The 22,741-nt window shown below is 36.7% G+C and overlaps 1 protein-coding gene across 4 annotated transcripts in view; it reads left to right on the forward strand.

Moving 5' to 3' along the window:
* Positions 1-22,741, forward strand: part of STXBP6 (syntaxin binding protein 6) — a 116,885-nt gene that overhangs the window by 75,822 nt on the left and 18,322 nt on the right. For 2 of the 4 annotated variants that reach the window (XM_049825822.1, XM_049825823.1), the window contains exons 3-4: positions 9,647-9,777; positions 11,568-11,733. The exons of 1 other annotated variant lie outside the window; for it this stretch is intronic. In XM_049825822.1, the coding sequence (XP_049681779.1) occupies positions 9,647-9,777; positions 11,568-11,733 (297 nt within the window). Of the gene's footprint in view, positions 1-9,617; positions 9,778-11,567; positions 11,734-22,741 lie in introns of all 4 variants that reach the window. One more of the 4 variants, XM_049825824.1, reaches the window with a different exon arrangement.

Here is a 22,741-nt window from a genome sequence, read left to right on the forward strand (position 1 = left end):
TCCTAGTGTACTCTCTGCATGCGGATGCACATCTGTTAACTTGTATTGGAATTATGCCAAATTCCACTTAGTAAGTTTAGAAGTACTTTCGTGGTATTGACTTCAACTGGTTCTCCATAGTTGCAGGTGCTGAAGTGACCAGAATGTGATAAAAGGAATATCTCAAGCCACCCACACAGATATTCACTCTGGTTTGTATCTTGAGCCATGATTTCTAAACTAAAGTGGGGTTTTCTGAAGCATGCGTAAATGCTTAGAAGGCTATTTAAAGTATCCTGTTAAGCAAAGTCTGTGTAGGATTCTGCCTTCCTTTTAAGGAAAAGGGAGAAAGGAAGTTTGAAGCTGTAGATGATGCAGACTAATACAGAAGGGCACATGCTACGGTGGGCTCAAATTCTCAGTCACAAAATACCTACTGTCCCAGGACAAGGTGAACTACTAATGCAAAATTCTCTAGGCCTGGATCAGCAGGAGCTCTACACTGGCTGAGAGGTCCCCAATGAAGACTGTGGCTCCTGGGCTGTGAGGAATTCATCCCTCTTCCCTGGGACCTGGCTGGAATACCTATTATCTTCCTCTGCAGTAACAGTGCCTTGTGTAGTGGTTTGACCCCGGCCAGCAAGTAAGCACCACGCAGCTACACACACCCACACCCACACACACCCACACCCAGAAGCCAAAAGGTAGAACTTGTGGGTTGAGATAAGAACAGTTTAACAGAACAGAAAGGAAGAACTAATAATGATATAGTACTAATAATAAAATAATCACAGTAATAATAAAAGGACTGGAATATACAAAATGAGTGATGCACAATGCAATTGCTCACCACTCACCAGTGGTGATGCCCAGTTAGTTCCTGAGCAGCGATCCCACCAGGCCATCTCTCCCCAGTTTATATACTGGACATGTTGTCACATGGTATGGAATACCCCGTTGGCCAGTTTGGGTCAGGTGCCCTGGCTGTGTCCTGTGCCAACTTCTTGTGCCCCTCCAGCTTTCTCGCTGGCTGGGCTTGAGAAGCTGAAAAATCCTTGACTTTAGTCTAAACACTACTGGGCAACAACTGAAAACATCAGTGTGTTATCAACATTCTTCTCATACTGAACCCAAAACATAGCACTATACCAGCTACTAGAAAGAAAATTAACTCTATCCCAGCTGAAACCAGGACACCTTGGTAGATCTGTTGGAGCACCATCCTGTCCTCTCAACTAGTTTTTAACTAAAAACATATACGCAAATCAAATTTGGTATATTTGACTAGAAATATCTCGAGAGTCTTCAAATGCAGCTGACTGTATGCAGGAAAAAGGAGGTGGGAAAAGTTTGAAAGTTGGCTGCTTTGCAATATGGAATAGTAAAAGGCAATTCCAACAAAACCTGGAAGTTCAGTCATCATTCTGGAAGTGAATATGTGTTTAATAAGATTCCTTTCCAAATATTTGCAGTTAAGCAGAAGCTTTTTCTCTGGCTATAAAATGAAGTCTGCCATTCTTTCCAGTGTTAACTGCATCTGTCTGTATAACTGTGCCAATATGAAAAGCAGTTGCTTTGGTATCAATACCTTAAACTTCATATACTACAGCAATATAGAATAATTTAAGCAAGCTATTGATTTATAACTGCAATACATCTATCTTCCTAGCTTTAAAAATTTGCTAGGAATGAAAAAAGAGTCTGTCAAGAAACTGTAAGGACTGTAATGTGTATGGTATGATGGGGGCTTCAAGTGTTTAAACAGGCATAAAAACTATTTTTAAGGACATGTGTTTACATGGTTCTGTGAAAAGTAAACATAATGGAAAACTAGGTGCAAAACTGAAAGGCAAGGCACTCTGCCTATAAGCAGCAGTTTGTTACTAACGCACTCGGTATGTTCGGAAAACATACAGGCTCTCACTTCAGGCTTATAGCGCTTTATGGTGTGTTAACATGTGGAAAAAAAAAAAGCTTTTTCATTGCAACCCAAAGCAATTATTTTTTTTTCTTATTTGAAAGCACCAAAAACCTGTTTTGTCTAGTCTTTCATCTTGGGAAGATATCGCATACCTTAATCTGAATTTCCAGGGTAACTGATTTTTTTTTATTATTTGAGTTTTGGTTTACCATTCAGTAGATAAAAATAACTTTTATGTAGAAAGAACAAATACGACTTAAAACTATATTTTGAATAATGTATGAACAAACCTTAATTAAGAGATACATATCTCATACATCTTTATCTTGAAAACAGTGAGAGTGAGGTTGACAACTTGCTACGAACAGTGATGCAGTAGATCCTGATTTAAGCAGACAGGTGATGCAAATTGTTTTGTTATTTGAACTATTGGGAAGGGCTCTGGGATAAACAGTGTGTGTTTAGACTTATAAATAGTTTGCCTCTGTTGTATCTGAAAGCTTCTCTTTTCTTTCTGTTTTCCAATTTGATGTCAAAACATGCTGTGCCTAAAGAAACAGAAGGAATTAATTTTGGGTTAAACTGCTGTGCCTTTAGGGCCACTCACATCCCCTTGTCCTATTTGGCAAGTAGAGAAGGTAGAAACTGTGCAGCTTCCCCCTGCTTTCAAGTCCCTAGATCCCAGATGGTGAGAAGGCAGCATTGTCAAAGGAAGGACAGAGGAAATGTGGGCAAAGGTAGGAAATGCAATTCTGAGAAGTCAAGCCTCAATTTATCAGACATTTTGACACCTGGCAAGCCTTGACATGCAAGTGGGAATTTAAACTTGCCCCAGTTTTAGCTGCTTCTGTTTATTTTCAGTGAAGCTAGCTGTCTTCTACTGCAAAGATACCCTTTTTTTCCTGTACCTAAAATTAATCCTGGAGGTGGCAGAGTCTGGGTTCTTCTTAGCACTGTCTTCTCAGAGCACCCCTGAGGTTAGCTGAGGTTTAAGAACCATGGCAGATACGAAGGTTGCAGGAGGTAGCAATTGGGCAACTATAGTGGGAAGGCTTGAAGTTCTAGAATTAATTTAGATGACACATTAAGTCAGCGTTTAGTTGAAACTGCTCTGAGAAAACATGAAATACTAAAAGTTTTGGTGTTCAAACTCAAAGCTGGAGTTGATAGACAGCAAAGCTCGCAGCCATTATGTGAAGCAGACTGGAAATAGTTTTCCTGAAATCCCCACGGTATACTAAGACAGTTTCATGTATCTGGTCCGTATTCTTTAATACCTAAATAAGTCAGAATGTATCCATTTGTTCCACCTTTCTTAATCCTCAGCTTCATTTATCTGATTTTTTGGAAAGTTGCTTTGGGAAATTCTGGAAATTGCTTGCCGGGACCGAACTTTGCTTATAGGACCATGTGGCCTGAACAGTATTAGTGCAAACTACCTTGGAGCGTTGCAGAACAGCAATAATACAAGCTTCTACTATCATAAGCATTGAGGAATGTGTTATTTAGTGTCTTTTCCCCTGCCTAGTCCCCATTTCCTCGCTCTGGGAAGAGAACAAGAGAGAGTAAGATTTTGACATGTAGGGGAAAACAATTGTAAGGTTGTTCTTGTGACAGAAGGAAGAGCTCCTCATGTTACAGAAGTAAATCATCTTTTTTCTTGACTTTTGCTTTGGAATGATGTAGGTGAGAATAGAAAATTAGAGTCGGACCTTGTAGATATCTTGTTGGTATTGTCTTTTCTTTCAGCCTTTGTACTTTATGACATTTGCAAGAAAGAAATGTCTTGGGTTTCCTCAAATTTCTGAGGCATTTCCACAAGTACTTGCGCTTTGTCCTCTCAATACAAAAACTCAGAACGTGTTCCAGAATTGAGTAGCAATTGGACAAAGAAACAAAAACTCACTGTTTTCTTGATGGTCAGAAACTGCAATCATCAGCCTAACCGGTAGCCATAGCTTACTAGAATTGTGTACACGACTGTCAGAATTTTAGTCAATAAGCTTTTTGCAAGTTTAAGAAATAGTTGTTTCCTTGGTGGCTGGGAGTGAAGGGACTTGCAGAATGAGAATTAGACGTAATTGCAAAAACAGAAGTCTGGAGGGAGAAGACAGCTTTTCAAAATGTAAATCTGGAGAACTGGAAAGTATAGAGCAGTAATTATCTCTGTCACAGTCTGTTTATAACCTACTTTTTTTCCTTAAGAACTGTCGTGAAAAAAAAAAAGGCGTTTCTACCACAAATACTAATACATAATTTTACCTATTTCCTAATAAAATCTGCATGGGATATGAAATAATATTTTTAATTAAAATGTGCTGCTGCTTTTAAGTTTGCTCCTTTTATTCTGACTGAATCAAAAACTGTTTAGGAAACTCCTGGCTGTTTTTAGACTTGGTCTCACTGTGAAAAGAAGAGTTTGCTTTAGGGCAACGTTTCTACAAGAAGGTAGGAATGATTAAATTCTAGATACAGTGACCATGAAATCACATCAAACTGTCATGGTATTGAGTTAAACTTTCTCTTAATCTCAAAAAGATCTTTTTTTAAAAGGCTTTAGACCGTCTGGAGTACACTCTAAAGATTTTTTCCATCATTAATTAACAGTAGCCAATTTGACAAACTTTGCATCATTGGTTATTTATGAGTTGAGGGATGAGTATCCACTGTACAGGATTTGACATACAGATAGATTATGCTGATCTGACATTAAATTGATGAATAGTTTTGGATTGTACTACACAGCCAGTGCCTTCAGTAGACTTCTGCAGGCCCACTCAGGAGTGAGTCTTAGTCTGTCACTTTCACAAATGAAATAATTTCATAGATGAAAGTAATTTTTTGAGTGATCTTACTTCATTTTTTACTTTTTTTTTTTTCCTCAAGAGCTAGTGACACAACAGCAGTAAAAGTTAAGGCTGCTTAATTTATTAATCTGTGCAGTGCCCAGATAAAAAAATCTTATTATATTGTGAACAGTTGCACCAGTCACTGCCTGCTTCAGGACTTTGCACTTTTTAATTTCTCCCTTCAGTAGTTATTTCAGTCATTCAGCACTTTAGAAATACACTGCAACATGACTAGAAATTTTGTGGGGCAATCAAGCCATTTGTCATAAGATTACTAACTACCTAGAGTTTGAGTTATTAAATACACAGATCCAAATTTAAAGAACATCCAAAACATACACAGATATTCGGAGTCAAGACTTCAAAGACAGGCATTGCTTTTTACATATGTATTTCAAATCTGATAAAATAAATAAAAGTTCATGGTGTGGTGGTTTAGAGCTTTCAGGCCGTTTCTCAAGGGCAGGTATTTTGGGGTGAGTATTTAAGGAATTGACCATTTCTCATTATTTTATCTTTTCAATTCAAGACTCAAGAAATAAAGAAAATGTATTCCGGACTGCAGATGAGATGAATTTGGACTGTGACTTTAGTCTCCCTTAGCTTTCTGTGTGAAGAGCTGTATTGATTTGCTGCTTAAGATGCTAGACATGCATGTGGTCCTGGATTCTAGCTGAGATCTGGAATTCAAATACATTTGTTTCCATGTGTTCCGAATGATGAGAACAGTGACTTTTCTGACTGTCACAGCATTCTCTAAAGCTAATTCTGATCTGACTATTTCTGCCTCATATTCTCTGATCTGCTTTTAAAACAGAGTATTTTGCTTAAATGCATGCCTCTCAAGCTTTAACAACCTCTTTGAAACTTGATACCAAACTTATTTTTTTTACGATGCAAAATGGTTAATAATGTCTTCAATCCCAGAAGAAATAGTGCTGTTTCTGACTCAGCGACTTTTGGTTGTATGTTAATCTAGTGTTTAAAAAAAAAAAAGGAAAAACAGACCTCAGAATGTCTTCCGTCATAAATTGCTGTAACTGTCTTATCACACATTCTTTCTTACTTTACGAATAACTGTAGGTTTCTTAAAAAAATAAATAAAAATTTAAAAAGCTTATTTATTTGCATCTGATGACACACCGAAATTCTGTATGGACCAACCATCTATTGATGGGTTCCAAACAAATGTACTTTGCCCACACTAGTACAGCGTCATATTTTGAAGGCATAATGTTAAGCTCTGTTCTGCTCCCCCGCCCCAAAAAGCAAAGCAAACAAAAAATGCCACCTAAAATTGAATCATAACTTAAATATTGTCTCTTATTAAGGTAGGTAATGATTGTGGAAGATGTTAATGATCTCACATCTGAATGACTTGTCAGAGAGGGAATATGGCTAGGAGCATGTAATTGCTTTCAAATTTTTTCAGGTTTAAGAAAAGAATTTTACATGTTTGCAAGGTACCACCCACTCAGTGGCTTGTGTAGAAGTGCTCTAGTTTGCAAAGCAACATAATGAGCAGCTAGTGAGGATGGTTTTCCCAGCTGCCAAAGGGTTTCACAGAGTTGTAATGATTGCCATACTACTGTCAAGCTCTCATGGACTAAATGAAGGTTTTAAAGCATGTTTGGTGGGTTCATGGGTGGCTGGTTTTTTTTTGAATGTTCTAGAAATGCTAGCTTTTTCCTAAAATACCAAGACACAAAAGGTGAAGTGCAAGTAGATCTGTTTGGCTTTGCGCAATAGTCACGAGTGTGAGACCTAACGGGAGAACTGCCATTTTCCCAAGAAGATCACATCAGCTAATGTGAGACTGAATTTCTACCTAAGATGACTGAGGTACCCAAGACCCTTATCAGCTCTTCCGTAGAAGAGCCCTCTTGGCCTCTCCCAGACTTATCGTGTGGTGGATGATATAGAAAGTCATCTAATCAAGGTGTTTTTATGGGTGATCGCTAATAGGCATTTTTAAGAGTTGCTGGAGTTTAGGCACTTAATGGAATCTTCTTTTGCCAAAGTACAGAGAACCAGCAGCTCCAGCTGAACACAAAGCTGCTGTTCATTTATTATTAAAAGTGCTATACAGAGAATTTGGAGAATTAGATTTTGGATATGACAGATCAGCCAAACAACTTATGGAGCTGTTGACGCTAGACATCTAGTGTTTAACTGTTGTATCTGTAAAATTTTGTATTTTCATCTTGAAATATGTAATGACCCCTGTTTTCAAGAGCACTGGAATGTATGACATGTAGAAGCCTTCACAGCAGTGAGAAGCCTCCTGTGCTAAAGTTTAGGGCAATAGATCTTGTAGTTGATTGTTCATGAGATTCTGAGGGGGAAGAAATAGCATTTGATCACATAATTGTTTTGTCTAGTGCCTCCTAGTGTTGAACACTTTGTTTTGCAGTGCTACTAGTGTTGATTCTGTATGTGGCTTATGTATAGCATGCACAATTTTTTCTTTTTAATATTCATTCAGCAGTAGATTATTGAGTGTTTTGTATGGAAAGGGAATAATTCACAGACCATAAAACTTGAGCCACTGTTAGATAGCCTTCTATTACTACTGATTTGTAGAAAATATATGAAACTTGGTATAGTGGAATGCTATGGAGTTTGCCATAACTTTTGAATTTTTCCCACTTGGTGTGTAAACTTGCAGTAAAAACGGAACCTGTACATACTATGTAAGTATAGATAGGATGCCTGTCACCTCTGCTTTATTAATATTGTTGGGCTTGGGTGCATAGGCCATTGAGCAATCAATGAATCCTAAATACCAGTCTCACTTAGTAGTATCTAGTCTTTGCATTTTGGTAGTTGTTCTCATCTAATTTTGCTGCTACCTTTCTGATACTACATTGTTTTTCTCTGTTCTGTACTATTTGTTGTGCAATTCTGAATTGCATACTGCACCAATTTGGTTCTCAGTGCTTCAAGTGCTATGAAGAGACTTCTGGCAATCTGTTTATTACATTCTTATCAGTAGTCTGGTCAATACATTAAGTCCAACTATGCTTTCTATTCCAAAGTAACTTCTTAAAAACAGTTGTCTGCCATGTGGAATGTTAGTATCTGATTTATTCTTTTTTTTTACCTACTAAAATTTCCTTGGAAATGAATTTTCTGTTTATCAGATTAAGCTCTTGTAAGGGTGCTTGGATTTGCACATGTACAGACATACACTGAACTGAACATGTGTAAATCTGAGATATTGAAAAGAATTTTTCGTATTAATCTGCATTGGCTAATCTATTCCAAACTTCATTTAACATCAAGTCAGTGATCTGTACATCAGTAAATTTTCATCCTAAGAAACAATATTAACTTTTTAGCTTTACAGAATGATGAGGTATTACATCAATGTTTACTTACTGTAAACTGTGCCCCTGAGCGGAGAAGTGCACGCAGCATGCATCTTCAGAGTGGGAAGCCTGTTAGTTTTCCTGATTATTTGGATAAAGGGGGTGCACAAAAATAAGCAATCTTACTATTCAAGTCTTGATTATTTTAAAAGCGTTCTTTAACTGCCAGCATCTAAAAGCAGAGAAAAGTGACTTTTCCCTCTTTCGGGAGGACCATATGGATAAAAGGATTTTTGGAAATAATGAGTTTAAGGACAAAGGTAAATGACACACCCTCTTTAGCAGTTTGTGCAGTACAATGATTCTACAAATTAGTTCTTCACTAAAAGTTGAAACCTGTTTGGAAGTGATTTAACTTACAGGAACAGATAAATAACATGTAAATAAAATACAGAGTATGATTATAGAAAGTGCCTCAAACTGCTTATAAAACTTTCAAGGAGGTTAAAAGATACACTGATGAAAAGAAAATTTGTTTGTTTAGAGAAAAAGTCTAATACAGGAAGCCAATTTTCCTGCTGTTGAAAAGTTAGCTTTAATGTTTAAGTAATGTTTGAAAACCTGATGCTGAGTTAAGGATACACTAATTGGAGGGGTTTATATTGCTTTCTTTTTCAAAAGCAGGGCAGTCTTGCATGACTTTGTGGTTTTTAACATATATTTTGTTTAGAACAAGTAAGATCGTTCTTATTTATGGTCTTTATTTGTGGTACCCAATAGGTTTGGGGGCAGTTGAGCAATCTTAATCTCCTTAATTCTTATAACTATATTTTTCACAGCCTATTGTCTCATTTGGTGGGTTTACTTTCTCAATGCAGTAAGTGCGTATACTTACATCTGTTGACTAGAAACTGGAAATTGGGAATTGAATGTCATAGATGTAGGTCATGCTTGTATAACACCACCAACACGTGACGTGTTGTGAAAAGACTGGAGAAACCTATATTTTTTTTCAATCAATCACCAACATGAAAGTCAGTCTAATGTAACAGGATTTTTTTAAAAAGTACATAAATGGACTTACGCTTACATGGAGATGTCTCCCTACACCACCACCCCCCCCCCCACCACCCCCCTTTGTGTTCTCTTGTCTAAAGTGACAAGAAGAGAAAGAAATGAATAAGAGGTTGGGTATGAGAAACATCAGCTAATTAGCATTGGGGGGGGGGGGGGGGGGGAGAACATTGAGTTGATTGTAAGAATGCAGATGGAAAGACCTTCGTTTTAGTTCTGTTTTTCAGAGTGTTGGCAATTAAGCTGATAATGGTTAAAATATATCCAATTTTGAGCAGTGTAATGCTTGTTTGGCATCACACCATCATACTGACAATAAGAAATGTACTTTTCAGCATGATATCCAGGAAGCGGAATGTGTTCTACTGTCAGAACCAGTGACGTGTGTTAACTTTGTAGGACATTATAGAAAATACACCAGCAAACCAGCTACTGATACAGTGAACTAAACAGCACATTCCTGAAACATTAAGCCCATTTCAGTTATATGTTTTTTTATTTTATATGTTCAGTGACGAACAAGAAACCAGCTCAAGCTTCTATTACGAAGGTGAAGCAATTTGAAGGCTCTACATCTTTTGTCAGGAGAACGCAGTGGATGCTCGAGCAGCTTCGCCAGGTCAATGGTATAGACCCTAATCGGGTGAGTCTGAACAGCTCTAGAAAATGAAAATTGAGCTCTTTTATAACTGATTTGTGAATCAGACATTCTTGCACTATTCAAAAGGCATCTGGAAAGATAAGGTACAAGTTTTAAGTGCAAATTCTCAAAAGCTCTCAATTTCAAAAGAAATAACTCAATGGAATATGTGACATAAATTTTAATGGAAAAGATGGGAGGAAGCCACAACTCATATGGGGTTTTTTCTTCCTGTCTTTCCCTACTTTTCCTACTCTCTCTCCTCTTTGTAAAGAGAAAAATTAGAGCCTTGTTTGCCTTGTCTTCAGCTATAAGCCTCTTGGGGTTCGTTTTGGCATGCATCTGTGTTGCAAGATAGAGCAGTAAGAAGAAGCAAGGACAAGGAGAGGTTACTGAGGTTCAAGTTTGTGAAATATTGTGAACTTTGCAGTTTTTTTCTAGGACATTCCTCGGATCCTTCTGCATTTCGTATCTTTTTCTACAAAGTGTGGTGGTGTGGTTTAGTTGCCAATGGCACAAGAACGTTGATTTAAACAAACAAAAAAAATGCCAACAAAAATAAAAGAAACAAACCATCCCCCCACTAAATAGTTTTGCAATTATTCCTTTAATGTGGAATATACAGCCTGCCTTGATCTGTCTCAAGACAAAGTTGTACTAATATGTAATAAGCTTATGAATACAAATCTTCAGTAGTAAAACAGCAGAATTAGAAGTTAGGAATGTGGCTCATACTATGTGATCACAAAGTGACTTACTGTGTTCAGTGTACAGGAAAATATGTTTGTGACTGGCCCTCTTGGTTTGTTCAAAGCTGTGCTCTGATCAGGCACCTAAGCATCTTAACAATGGTGTACCAAATTCTGTTACTACCCAGTACAGTCTTTTGTACAAAAAAGAAGCCCTGTGGCCCCTGCCCTATGGAATGCAGGGAGTGGAATTACATTTTCTTTGGGTAAATGGACAATGAAAAAAAGAGCAAAGACAAATAGGTAAGGGATAGGAATTTTAGGCCGTTTTCCAGCATCTGTGCAGCTATGTAAACAATAGATGCTTGGGATACTATCAAGTCCTATCAAGTTCTTAAGCTTAGACGTATTCCTTTCAAACTTGTCTTCCTTGCGACTTCCTAGTGTCATTGATTCAAAGAAAGCATTTACTAGATTAGACTAAAAAACGATATTTAGCAAAAATTGCTAAATATATAGCAATGTTTCTTGCATAAAATCAATTTATTTTGGCAGTTGATGCATGGTATAGAGCTGGGCTTTCATTTGTTCTAGGAGTACTCTTGTTCATGTTATCCTGAGACCTATGCAACACTTCATGATAATACAAGAACTAGCTATTTGTTTTCCTCCTTTGGCTGAGCATTGAGAGCAGAACCACATCTTCCATAATATAGTGTAAAAGTAGATTTTGTGCTGAGAGGCACAAATCCTTGCATAATATAGAAGGCACATCTAACTATATATCTGTAGATAATAAGGATTTCTTATGAGGTTCTAACTTTTCTTTTTTTGGGGTCTAAAGTATTTTTGTTTTCACATATTTTTATCACAGCTGAATATTCCACATTAAAAATACCTGCAAGGCTAAAAAAAAACCTTCCTGCCTGTTTTGGTTTTTTGCATCCAAAAATCTGCAAAGGAAAAATAATCCTAGGATAGTCTTGAGTTGCATGACCATTCTGCTTTTTCCAACATAATTCCTTTTCAAAAATAATCGCTCTATATCTTTCTCCAAATCATTTATAAAACTGGAGTAATAGTAGTGTGTTTTTTTTCTTCTAGGATTCCCCAGAATTTGATTTACTATTTGAAAATGCTTTTGACCAATGGGTAGCAAGCACAGCTTCAGAAAAATGCACATTCTTTCAGGTCTTACATCACACTTGTCAGCGATACCTTACAGACAAGAAGCCAGAATTTATCAACTGCCAGTCTAAAATTATGGGCGGTAAGTTTATTGAAGCTGGAGTACTCTGTGCAGTTGGACATGAAATGATTTGCGCATGAGTTATTCTGTGTTCAAATGAGCTTGCAGCCTAATTACATCTTGAAATCATGGGTCTGAATATGTTAACTTCACAGTAGTAACCTTGTAGGCTTCAGCATTTCTCCATCAAGCACCACTTCACACTCTTCCGCTTTCTTTGTTTCCCTAGTCTTCAGTTCTAGAGGCAACATCCCCTACCCACCTTTGGAGAAGTCATTCTCATCCCTCTTTGTAGCAACCTTGATTTCAATTTGTCTCTCTACTTTTGTTCATCCAGAAACATTTCTGAGTGGCCTGAAATACTTATACTAAAAGCCTGTTCTGCATTGCCATTTCCTCACAAGTCTGTGAAAAAGTGGTTATTACTGAACTTCCCATGTGTTTTTTTGGAATTTACTTTTATCTTGACAGAAATTGGTTAGTTTAGAGTTTTGTTGTTTCATGAGTCACATATCTTAAGGTGAATTTCCAGAATTAGATTTAATAAAGTCTGGTTAGTAGAAAAAGTCTGGTCAGTATGTGAAACTGGTATTTTCTATGCACTTCCCGAGCAACAAAGACTATTGGGAGGCAAGGGGTGGGGGGGGGATTTCATGTATTTCAGAAAGTATTCTTCAGGAAAATAAACTCTTTTAGTTGTTTCCTTAGACTGAAATTTCTGAAAATAGTCTCCTTTTTGTCTTCTCTAAAACAGAACACTTTTAAAAACTCTTACACTTTCCATGTTCTTCACAGCTGGAATAAAAAACCTGTTTTTCTCAGTGAGTCTCCAAACTGCAGAAGGAGAAGTGCAAGCTGACTTGGGGTTTGGTTTAGTTGTTGTTTCTTCCCCCTAGTAGACATCAGTTATAAATATGGAGAGCCTTATTCAGTTATTTCTGGTAATTCTTCTCTCTCATAAATCTACAACACGTTCCTATACAATATTATCAGAACTATATTTTGTGCAGCCACCTTTATATGTTCTTTTTTCTGGCTGTTGTTTTGTCTTGTGTCCCTTTCCTTTAAAACACTAAAGGTAAACTTGAGGAAGGGGGAAATCATCTCCAGTTTGGTGCTTACATTTTAGCTACTGACACTGAGGTTACACCTAACTTTGTGGTCATAAGTCAGAACTGTTCTGTCAATCATACTTTTAGTGTCTTCTCAAACTAAGAAAAAAGGCACAAAATTTCTTGTAAACTTCCTCTCTCATTTTTTCCACTTCCACATTAATAGGATTTCCTTTGTTTTCTTTTTGGTGTGGTGGGGGGAAGGGAGGAGCAGTTTCTGCACTGATGGGAGAAGATATCCTCTACAATTTTTCCATTTCATATGGAAGAAATCTCCTATCAAGCCTTTGTTTGTCATCTGTTTGCTAATGATGCTCACGTCTATCCTTCCTGCTAATAAGTCAGTATTAATATACCACCACACATTTCAGCCTTTGAAATTTATTCTCATAAGCTTGACCTGTCCAAAATTGAGTTCCTGATTCAACTGACCCAAATATTAATCTTTATCTTAATCAAGTGTCATCACAGTGTGGGAAAAAAAAAAATTGCCACTGTGGTTCATAAACTTCTGCTTGACTTCTCCTTTTTTAACACATATTAGACCTTACCATGTCCCATGGAGCATACCTGCATTCTCTCTATTGCAACTTCATAACTAAAATGGGCTTATTCAGCCATCCTCTGATACCAGATGGTGACTGTTTCCATATTCCTTGCCTGTCACTCTGCACAGACGCAGTCTGTGTGTGTACACACATGGTACAGAGTACAGACTATGGATGTGGTAGAGGGCCAGGGAGTAATAAATCTTGTCATGGATACAGTGCTTCTGTTGTTCTTCACACTGTCAACGTTTTCCTCACACTGGGTTACAGACTCCCTGTGGATAAGTTTAAATTCGACAGAAACTGTAATAACTGTAAACCAAGTACTAGTTGACCCTAAATTCCAGTGACTTTCCGTGTGTAGCCTCCCTGAGCAAAAAATTAAAAAAAAAAAAAAAAAAAAAGAGTCCTCCTTAGCAAATAACAGCAGTATCAATAATTATAAAAGGCAGTGCAATCATATTATTGGAAATTGTGTTGTAATATGTAAGGTGCAGTAGTGTGTTTAAACGTCTGCTGTTCCTTTCAATATTCAGTTTGGTATTCTTAATGCAATGCTAAGTTTTCTACAGAAATACTGTATCTATACTATAATTACATGCTTTATTGGTGTGTTCATGCATAGAGATAAATTCGTACTCAGTTCCAAAGCATTGTCCTAGCACCCATGCTGGTATTTCCTGAAAATATAGGTAGTTAATTATAAAAAAATAGATTAAATTAGCTTTTCAAACTAAATTGTTTTAGTTGTAGAAAAATTATTTTTTCTGCTATGTTTAGCATTTTTCCTAATGTTCTAGTATATATGGGAATATATTTCACAAATCTTTCCATCATCTTCAAAAGCTATTGCATTACTTTATATTTAATTGTATTTATCTAGTAAAGCATGCCTCCTCCACTGATTAAATAACCGTCATAGCAGCTTTGAAATATCTCCCAATTAAAGGCAGGTCTCCCTGGTAATACGTAATACTGTGAAGTTAGTTCAGTCACTGGGTCATGTCACTTGGTCTGTTACTTTGAGACAGATGGAGTAATTAAGTGACTGGAAGCAGCACTATTCATTGACTTTAGAAGCGAGTTGGTAGTTGGCAGGTGCAGACACTAGGGAGATGCCTGCAGTTCTGCTAGTCCTCGTTTGAAGCCCAGGGATGGGCCAGCTGTGTATCAAAACCCATTTCGTCCGAAACCTGCAGTATTGGAGTTTTTTATGGAAAATGCAGTGAAATGTGTTGTCGATCTCAAATTCATCCTGACTGGAAAAAGTAAGGTCCAACTGTAGCCAAGCAAACCAAAGAACATATACTTGAGGATGTAGCTTGAAATTAATTAAATTCAGTTCAGAATTTGCACCCTGGTTGTTTTGTTATTGTTTTCTTGGGGTATTTTGCTAATTAGCCAAAGCAGTATATTCAAGTTATTCAGTCAGATTTCAGATAAAGCATGTCACTTCATCCCCTCTACCAAGGTACCATTTATATTTTAAGTGATAGTCTTTTGAACTTTCAGGGGGGGCTATGAAAAGTAATACTCTTTTTGGATGGTTAGTCAGTTTAACTTCTCATACCCTACAAGTATTTTTTAAATAAATTATTAGAATATATATATATGCGTGCACCCATGTGCTTATGTGTGTCATGATACAGATACGCACATCATGTATGTAATGTGTATCTTGTAGCTAATGTATATTTTGAAAACAAAACAAAAAAAATGCCACCAAAGAACACATCCTCCCAAGTGGAACTGAAGATGAAAGAACTTGAAGGGCTTGTTTACAAGCTTACTTATCTTATTGAGCCTTATTTCTTCCTAAAGGATAGGAGTGAAGAAAGTGAAATTCATGCTGCTCCTGTTCCTGCAGGAAGTGCTTAGGAGCTTAGCTGTAAGTAAATATGGGTGTCCCTGTGGAACTGCAGACCCTCTTCATGCCTTCCTCCTTCTACCTCCTCCCCCGCAAACAAACTTCCTCCTACGGGCCACAGTCCTGGCCCTGATTCTTCTCCAGAACTGTTTTTTGCTTTATTTTCATTTGAGTATCATGTAAGGATATAGTCTGTAGAGTTGAATAGGCTAGACAGTTTTCTAATGACATTAGTAATTACAGATATAATGAGAACTGATTAAAGGTGTGGGTGCTAATTCTGAGAACAAAGAACAAATTCAAATTTAGGAAGACTGTAGCAAGATTCCTCCCACTAGTATCTTGTACTAATCTTTTGTTTAGAATTTAGAAGCGCCCTCTCCGTAGCTTACGTGTGTTATGGATGTTATTTTGGAGAGGAAAGGAAAGGCAGGCATTTGAGGATAGAGGGTTTTTTGATTGTGGTAGGAAATATTTTTCACTTTTTCTATCTTTCTAACATACAGGTTCTGATACTGGAATATGTCTGATTTGGAGTATCTTTGTGTTCGTTGTTATTTGGTGGCCAAGTTGAGCAGATTGTATTGCTTTTATCTCAGTAATATAAAAAACAAAGTTGGAGATGAGCGGTGTGCAGAAATTTTGGCATCTACAGGTTGTGTTTGTTAGAACAGCTTAATTCTTGACATAACATTAGGCTGACACTGAGGATAAGTTTGATTTATTTCTGAATAGAACCCTGTGATACAGCATTTGGTGCTCTTCAAATGATTTCTGGGCCTATAAGAGTAAAGAGTTGCTGCCACCTTTAGATATGTATTAGAAATGCATAATCCTTGGTAAGGAGCAAGACCTCAGGTTGAAGGAAGATGATGATCTTGTGTTTTGTTTTGGTTTTGTTTCAAGCTTTGTCCTACCTATATGCTCTGGTTTTAACACTCATCCTGCTGAATTAATTAAAATATTCTTAGAAGCCCAAAGTAATGACATCTTTGCCTCTGTAACCTTTTCTCTAGGACAGCTAGCAGGAGTTATTAATGGATGATTCTTTTCCTTCTCCAAGAATATATTGCCAGTGTGAGAATGGTAATGAGTACTTCTTTTTGCATACGCTAATGACTTGACTTAGCTTACCACATTTAAGCCCTGGGAAGCATAAAGTGGTGTTTACCATACTGTGCAAGATTAATGACTGACTAAAGCGGAGGAATGAAAACTTTCTATTAGGGATTAGGATGGGAAGAAGGACAATTGTTGCCCTCGCTTCTGTCAGATAACTGGTAGTTGTTGGTTTCAATTCTTACCTGATTTGCCATTGAAGAAAGTGTGTAATTGAACATATTATTCTTACAGACTTTCACTTGTACATTAATTCTGATGCAAATTAATTTGAACAAACAAAAAAAAAGACAAAGTATCTATCATGTCATTTTGACTGTGTTTTGCTGTTTTGAAATTACCAATTGGATGAATCTTAGCAATGTTTCTGTACAGAAACAACAACATTTGTTGCATTTGTTTAAGATATTTCTTGCCAATGTATACCAAATACTCAGTTGCTTTCTTTGAGGAAAATAAAGGCCACTGTCAGTCTAGAGATTGAAATATTAGACATAAATTTTCTGCTACCAAAGACCGTTTCAGGTCCTTGCTTTTATGCTCTGCATGTTCATGGGCAGATTAATTCTGCTTTACCATTTTTTTTTATTTAACTGGATGGATTTCAGTTGTCTTAAGCATAAAAGCCACGTGTTGAGATCAGAATGGATAAGAATAGTTGATTGTTCCATAGAAATATTGCATATAATCAGACCTCTAAATTAACTTTCTAAAATGGGAATCTTGGGCAAAAAAGTACATTATGTTCTTGTAAAATCTGTAGGGGTACATAAAATGAGAAGGGACATTTATCAGTGTAAAGGTTGGTTCCTTTTTGATCTGTACAACTCTGAGATGAGATATAAAGAAACCATTATGCAATATATTTTCTTCCCTTTTCTGAAGAATAAAGGTCTAAGTGAGGTGTTATCTTCAAGATGCAGAGTATTACTGTTTTTCATAGAAATGGGAAAATTTTTTGTGACAAATTATCAGATTTTGGTGTTTACACAGCCAGAATGGAGTTCTGTGCTGTAGTACTAATTACTGATTCTCAAAGTTCCTGGTTGGTTAGACTGTCATTAAGTATAAATATTAGTTAGTATTGAAAATATAACTAGCTAAGGTTAGTTTTGATTATTATAAATGTAATAAGTTAGAGTTTAAAGTTTTCAAGTTTAAATAAATTTCTCAGTTTGGAAGAGGGTAAAGGTTGTGGTAATATGAAATTGATCCTAATTAGATATTTCCTTAATTTATAGCCAGTTGGCAATATACAATAACGTCCTGTCCTGGCATCAATGCCAGTATTTTAAAAAGTCAATGGGAGAAGTACATTTGAAGTAGAGAAGATAAGTTTTTCTGCAGGACAATTGTGACCTGTCAATTTGGCTCTTAATCATTGTGCTATATATTTTCTAGACTTTAATTATTAATTTCTAATTTCTGTAATTTTCACTAAACTTTAAACTTCAGTACTGTATTTTGGAGGCGGGAAAGCAGGGACATCAAAACTATATGGTGATGTTGAACCCTAGAAGAAACCAAAGTGTGTGAATGTAATTGACTTGGAAAATTATAGATATCTTACCCATTTTTTAATGGAACATTTATTAGCACTAAACCAGTTCAAGATAAAAGGTAGAAAGAAAATTAAAAAAACCCACTTAGCTTATGAAAACCCTTGCTTTAATGTGCTGCCTATGTAAAAACATTTAAAAGATTAGCTATCTAAAGATTTGGAAGTAAACTATTATTCTCGTGTTCTTCTGATCATCAAGCAAACTAGTAATTATTGAGGCTTAGGGGATGACTGTGTCATTACTCCAGTTTGCCTACTGCAGTATTACATCCCTTTGAGAAGGTGGTAATGCAGACAGCTAGACAGACCACTGGTCTGATCCACTGTGGCAGCCCTATTTACTTCTCTCCTCTATAAATAAAATACAATTTGTTTATAATGCAGTTCTACTGAACTGCTGTCATATCTGTAGTGCATTCCAGCACCTTTGAGCCATATGTTTGTGTGTAGTTTCACTGTGTGTCTGTGCCTTGGTAAATATTTTCCTAGGAAATTGCATTTAAACTGAATGTATTGTTTATTGTGGCTTGCAAGTTACTGCACTGGTTTTGGTGCATTAGAGTTCTTCTTGAAAAAGTGCTTTTGTGGAAGAAAGTGAACAGCCTGTAAAATAGACTTGATAAAGTAGTAAGTTTCTGCACCTCAGTCATGCCATGAATCTGATTCCAGGAGAAGGCACAGTGTCACAGTGCTACCTATGACAAGAAAAAGCTTGTGTGGGTCCCATGCTGCATTAAAGTGAACGCTAGAGATCACATCCTCCGGCTGTAAAGAAAGTTGCTGTATTTCAGATGAAATGCAACTGCCTGGACTCATAAGCTAATGGTGACATTGCTAAGAAGTTTGCAATATCTTTGAAGTGTTGGCTGTGGGTAGCTGATATTTGCTGTGCTTCCATAAAGAAAATTGCTGATAAGTAAGCTGAAGAAAAGTTAATGTTTTTCTTTTTTACTGGTTGATTGGTCTTAGCACAGCTGAGTTATTACATATTCAGTTTGTCAGTCCTGTAAACCCACTTCAAGGATTACTTGAGCTGCTTCTTACCCCAGAGGTGGAATTTATCATGAATGTAATTTATGATCATAGTGGCAAAGCTATTCACTGCCTGTTTGACCCTGATCTATTTTACTGAGATGTCTTTTACTGTTTCACCTTACATGGCTTCAGTAGTTTAGAGTTTTTAATAGATTTTTGGAGGTACAAGTCTGATTTACGCGATATATTTATATGTATATGGATGAAGCATTAAACAACATTTTTTTCTTAAGATGACAGTTCTCCAACCATTTGACCTCATCTTGTTTGTAAGCCACTACCTCATTTGGTACTGGTTAGAAACATCTGCATTGCTTAGAACCATCTGGTGCTTAATGAATTGATACATATTTTTTTTTCGGAGTACGTTTCTGTTATCTTTTTAAATTTTGATTCTTTCCAGTTTCAAGTCAGAAAGGATAGGACTTGATCTGTCTCAAGAATCACTTCTTGGTCTTCTGGGTAAAAAGCCTATATGCCATATTTTTCATAATCGGTCCCTTTCAAAGTCATGAGGCAATGACATTACTATACATTTGAAAGAAGTAAATAGGAAGTGTAAATCATCTTGTACTTATTGTCCAGCATTGCTTCCATTCCAAAAATCATTCTAAATTTAGGACAGTGTAGTGTTTCATAACTAGCAGAAATTCATTAGTGTTGACATTTTCAGTCTTCTATACTTCTTCTGTTAACACGGATAGGAACAGTTCAGTATACATATCCCCACCGTGTAGTTTCACAGCAATAGCTCTCTTTCTACTTTGATAGCATAGGTCATTTCACTTCTGAAGGATTTTAGCATCTCCTTAACTTTTCACATTTCCCATATTGACATAAGAATTAGTAGAAGACCTTGTTTGGATAGTCTTATTTACTAACATTTCATTTTTCTTTCTCATTGTTCAGATGCAATGTTAATTTGATAGCTGCATTTTAATTTGTAATAACTATAGTATATGGGATGCATTTTTCGTTGTTTTTCATTTGTTTGTGGTTGGGGGGAGGGGGTATTGTGTTTTTGATTATGTTTTTGCCTTCTTGTAAACTTGGTATTTGAAAACACAGAACTCAGAATATGCCACTACAGCAGAAAAAAACCAGAATTGTTTTCCCTCTGACTTACATTCTCACAGTTCAAACTGCCTTTGAATATGGCTGACCTTCCCAGGTTCAGGGCTTCCAAAACACGAATTGAAATATAGTATTTAAATGTTGGAAAAGTCCATGCTAAATCTATGTGAAGATGAGGCAAATGACACCAGTTAAACTACATTCTCTATCTCCAGACTTTCTGGGAATTGAGGGGAAGGAGGATAAAGAGTGTTATTCAGCAGCTGGGATGTTGGGAGGTGATCCCTTTGGTTCCACATGGTAATAAAACATAATCCTTTCCTGGTCACCTGGAGTAGAACTTCCAGAGTCTGAAAGCAGTTTAGAGGAATAAAGGAATAGAACAACTAAAATGGCTTCTGTGTATGTTAATGCATAGTTAATTTTGTATTCAGCAAAACTAAATCTAGAACAAAGAAATACTATTAAGTATTTTATTGCTGAACAATGTTCCCTCCGTGTTTTCATCTCTCTCCTCTATTACAATTCTGTGTACATAACTTCATAAAAAAAAAAAAGAAAAAGTCTGCTGGCAATGCTGTTTGATAAAATAGCCTATTGTAATTCTGTTATCCACCCACTGATTTTAACAGCTAATCCATCCTAGCTTAATTATATATATCCAGTGTCCACATTTGAATAGAACGTCAGTCCCTGTTCTTCTTTGGCTTAGAAGAAAAAGCTAGTTTCTGGGTGTCATAGCATATTTCATCTGGTCTCCAAATGAGCATACATATGAAAACTTTCTCCTAACCCAGGTTTCTAAACGGTTTAGATTTCTGACCTGGAAGAGGTAAACTTAACATACAGAGTTTTAGACCATCAGTCTAGGTAGCAGATAAATAGGAAAATGTCTTGCAGGCTACTCAGGCCATTTGAAAAATAACCCATAAAATTTAGGGCAAGGACTTGATATTTTTATGATTCCTTTTCATGGATTAGCATTATTGTTTAATATAAAACATTAAGAAATAGAACCCTGTATATAGTCTTGATGATGTCTTAGACCAAAGCGTTGGGTTTTTTGCTGTTCAGAATTACTTACAAAAGGATTGTTTCAGATTGCCTGCTGTGGCATGACAGTAATTTTCTAAGTATATAATTGATTTTCTGTCTTTCTTTCTCTTCACAGTATTAAATGCACTCATAAAATGCAAAACAGATTGGATCTACATCACCTTCACTCACTGTAGACATTAAAGCATTGCATTACATCTGTGCAGCTGTAGAACATCTTGAGAGGACAAGAGGCTTGGTATGGACGCCACTGTTTTGATTCCCAGGGGTGGAATCAAATCTGAAATGACAATCTCTAAAATCACTTCACTTTCCCATTATTGAAGGTTAGAAGCTGATCCAAGCTAGTGAAAGACCAGTTATACTGGTTGACCATGATAGATCCTGTGCTGCTATCAGGCTACAAATTCTGTAAAGACATTTGTCTCATCTCATCATTCTGTTAGAAATTTTTCTTCATTAAAATAATATATAGTTGATGGATCTATGTAGTATTTTCTGTTCTCTCTCCACTGCCAGATCACTAACAAGATAAAACATCAAATGATTTCTTTCCTTCTTTGCTTTTATTTACATTTGACAAAAGTATCAAATGAGTACCTTGGCTGGTGGCTGTTTCTGCTTGCCAGTGCATACCCTCAGTTTGCACACTTACATAAACAATATTCTTTCTTCTCTTTCCTTTTCCCCTCCTTCCCATCTCTAAAGGGCTAGCACTGAAATGATGCTTTAAAGCCAGTTATGGATTTGGACAGGAAAGTATGGAAGGTAAAATTCTCTTAAGTGTTGATTTAAGCTTGCAGTTAGTAAAGGCATTGCTATTCTGACCTGGACAGGTTTTTAGTAGCATGTCCTTCCACTCCTGCCAAATTAAGGTTGGTACTATCTTTCAGGCTTCTCTTAACCCTCTTTAGGAACCGTAGCAGGCTCCTCTTCATTCCCTGTGAACTTCAGCTCTAAGTTACTTAGCCGTTGAGCACCTGGACACTGTGATTGTTCTACATGGTTCATGGTTAATAGTGGTGCAAAAGTGAAGAAACTTTATTCCATCAGTGTCTCATTTAGAACATTTTCACAAAGCTATGATAAAAAAAAGCTCAAGCAGATGAGTAGAGCATAACTCTACTAGTAAGTAGAGTACTATCAGTAGTCTAGTTATAGCAATCTTGAAATCAGAGCATTTACTCAAGTCCTCAGGTGGACCTTGTGGTCTCTTCTGAGCTTTCTGCAGCTGTGACACCATTACTTGCAAGACCCTGGAATAGCGAGCAGTCCAGATCTGGAATGGCTGTGTAGGCTGCAGTCATTGCAGTAATCTGAAATATAGACACATTCTTCATTCAGTCAATCCAGAAAGAGCATGTGGCTTTCTTTTTTAGCTTTCATTCCAGTAAACAGGTTAAACCTGAGGCTAAAATAAGTAGGATGTTACTCACTAGACTGATTTTTTTTGTTTGTTTTTCTTTTTTTGTTTTCTTCATCTTAAAATGTACCTAGCAAATATAAAGAGCTGACATGGCTAATGAGAGCAGAGGAGGAAACTGATCTCAATTGTCAATAAAGCTTGTCTTGTTTTGTTGTTTGCTGATGAAGGTTTTGCAGCTGAGCAGTTAGGATTATCATTTTTCCTCCTACATTCTTTATAATCAGTATGACC

This window comes from Accipiter gentilis, chromosome 22, assembly GCF_929443795.1.
Source record: "Accipiter gentilis chromosome 22, bAccGen1.1, whole genome shotgun sequence".
In the NCBI taxonomy this organism is placed as follows: domain Eukaryota; kingdom Metazoa; phylum Chordata; class Aves; order Accipitriformes; family Accipitridae; genus Astur; species Astur gentilis.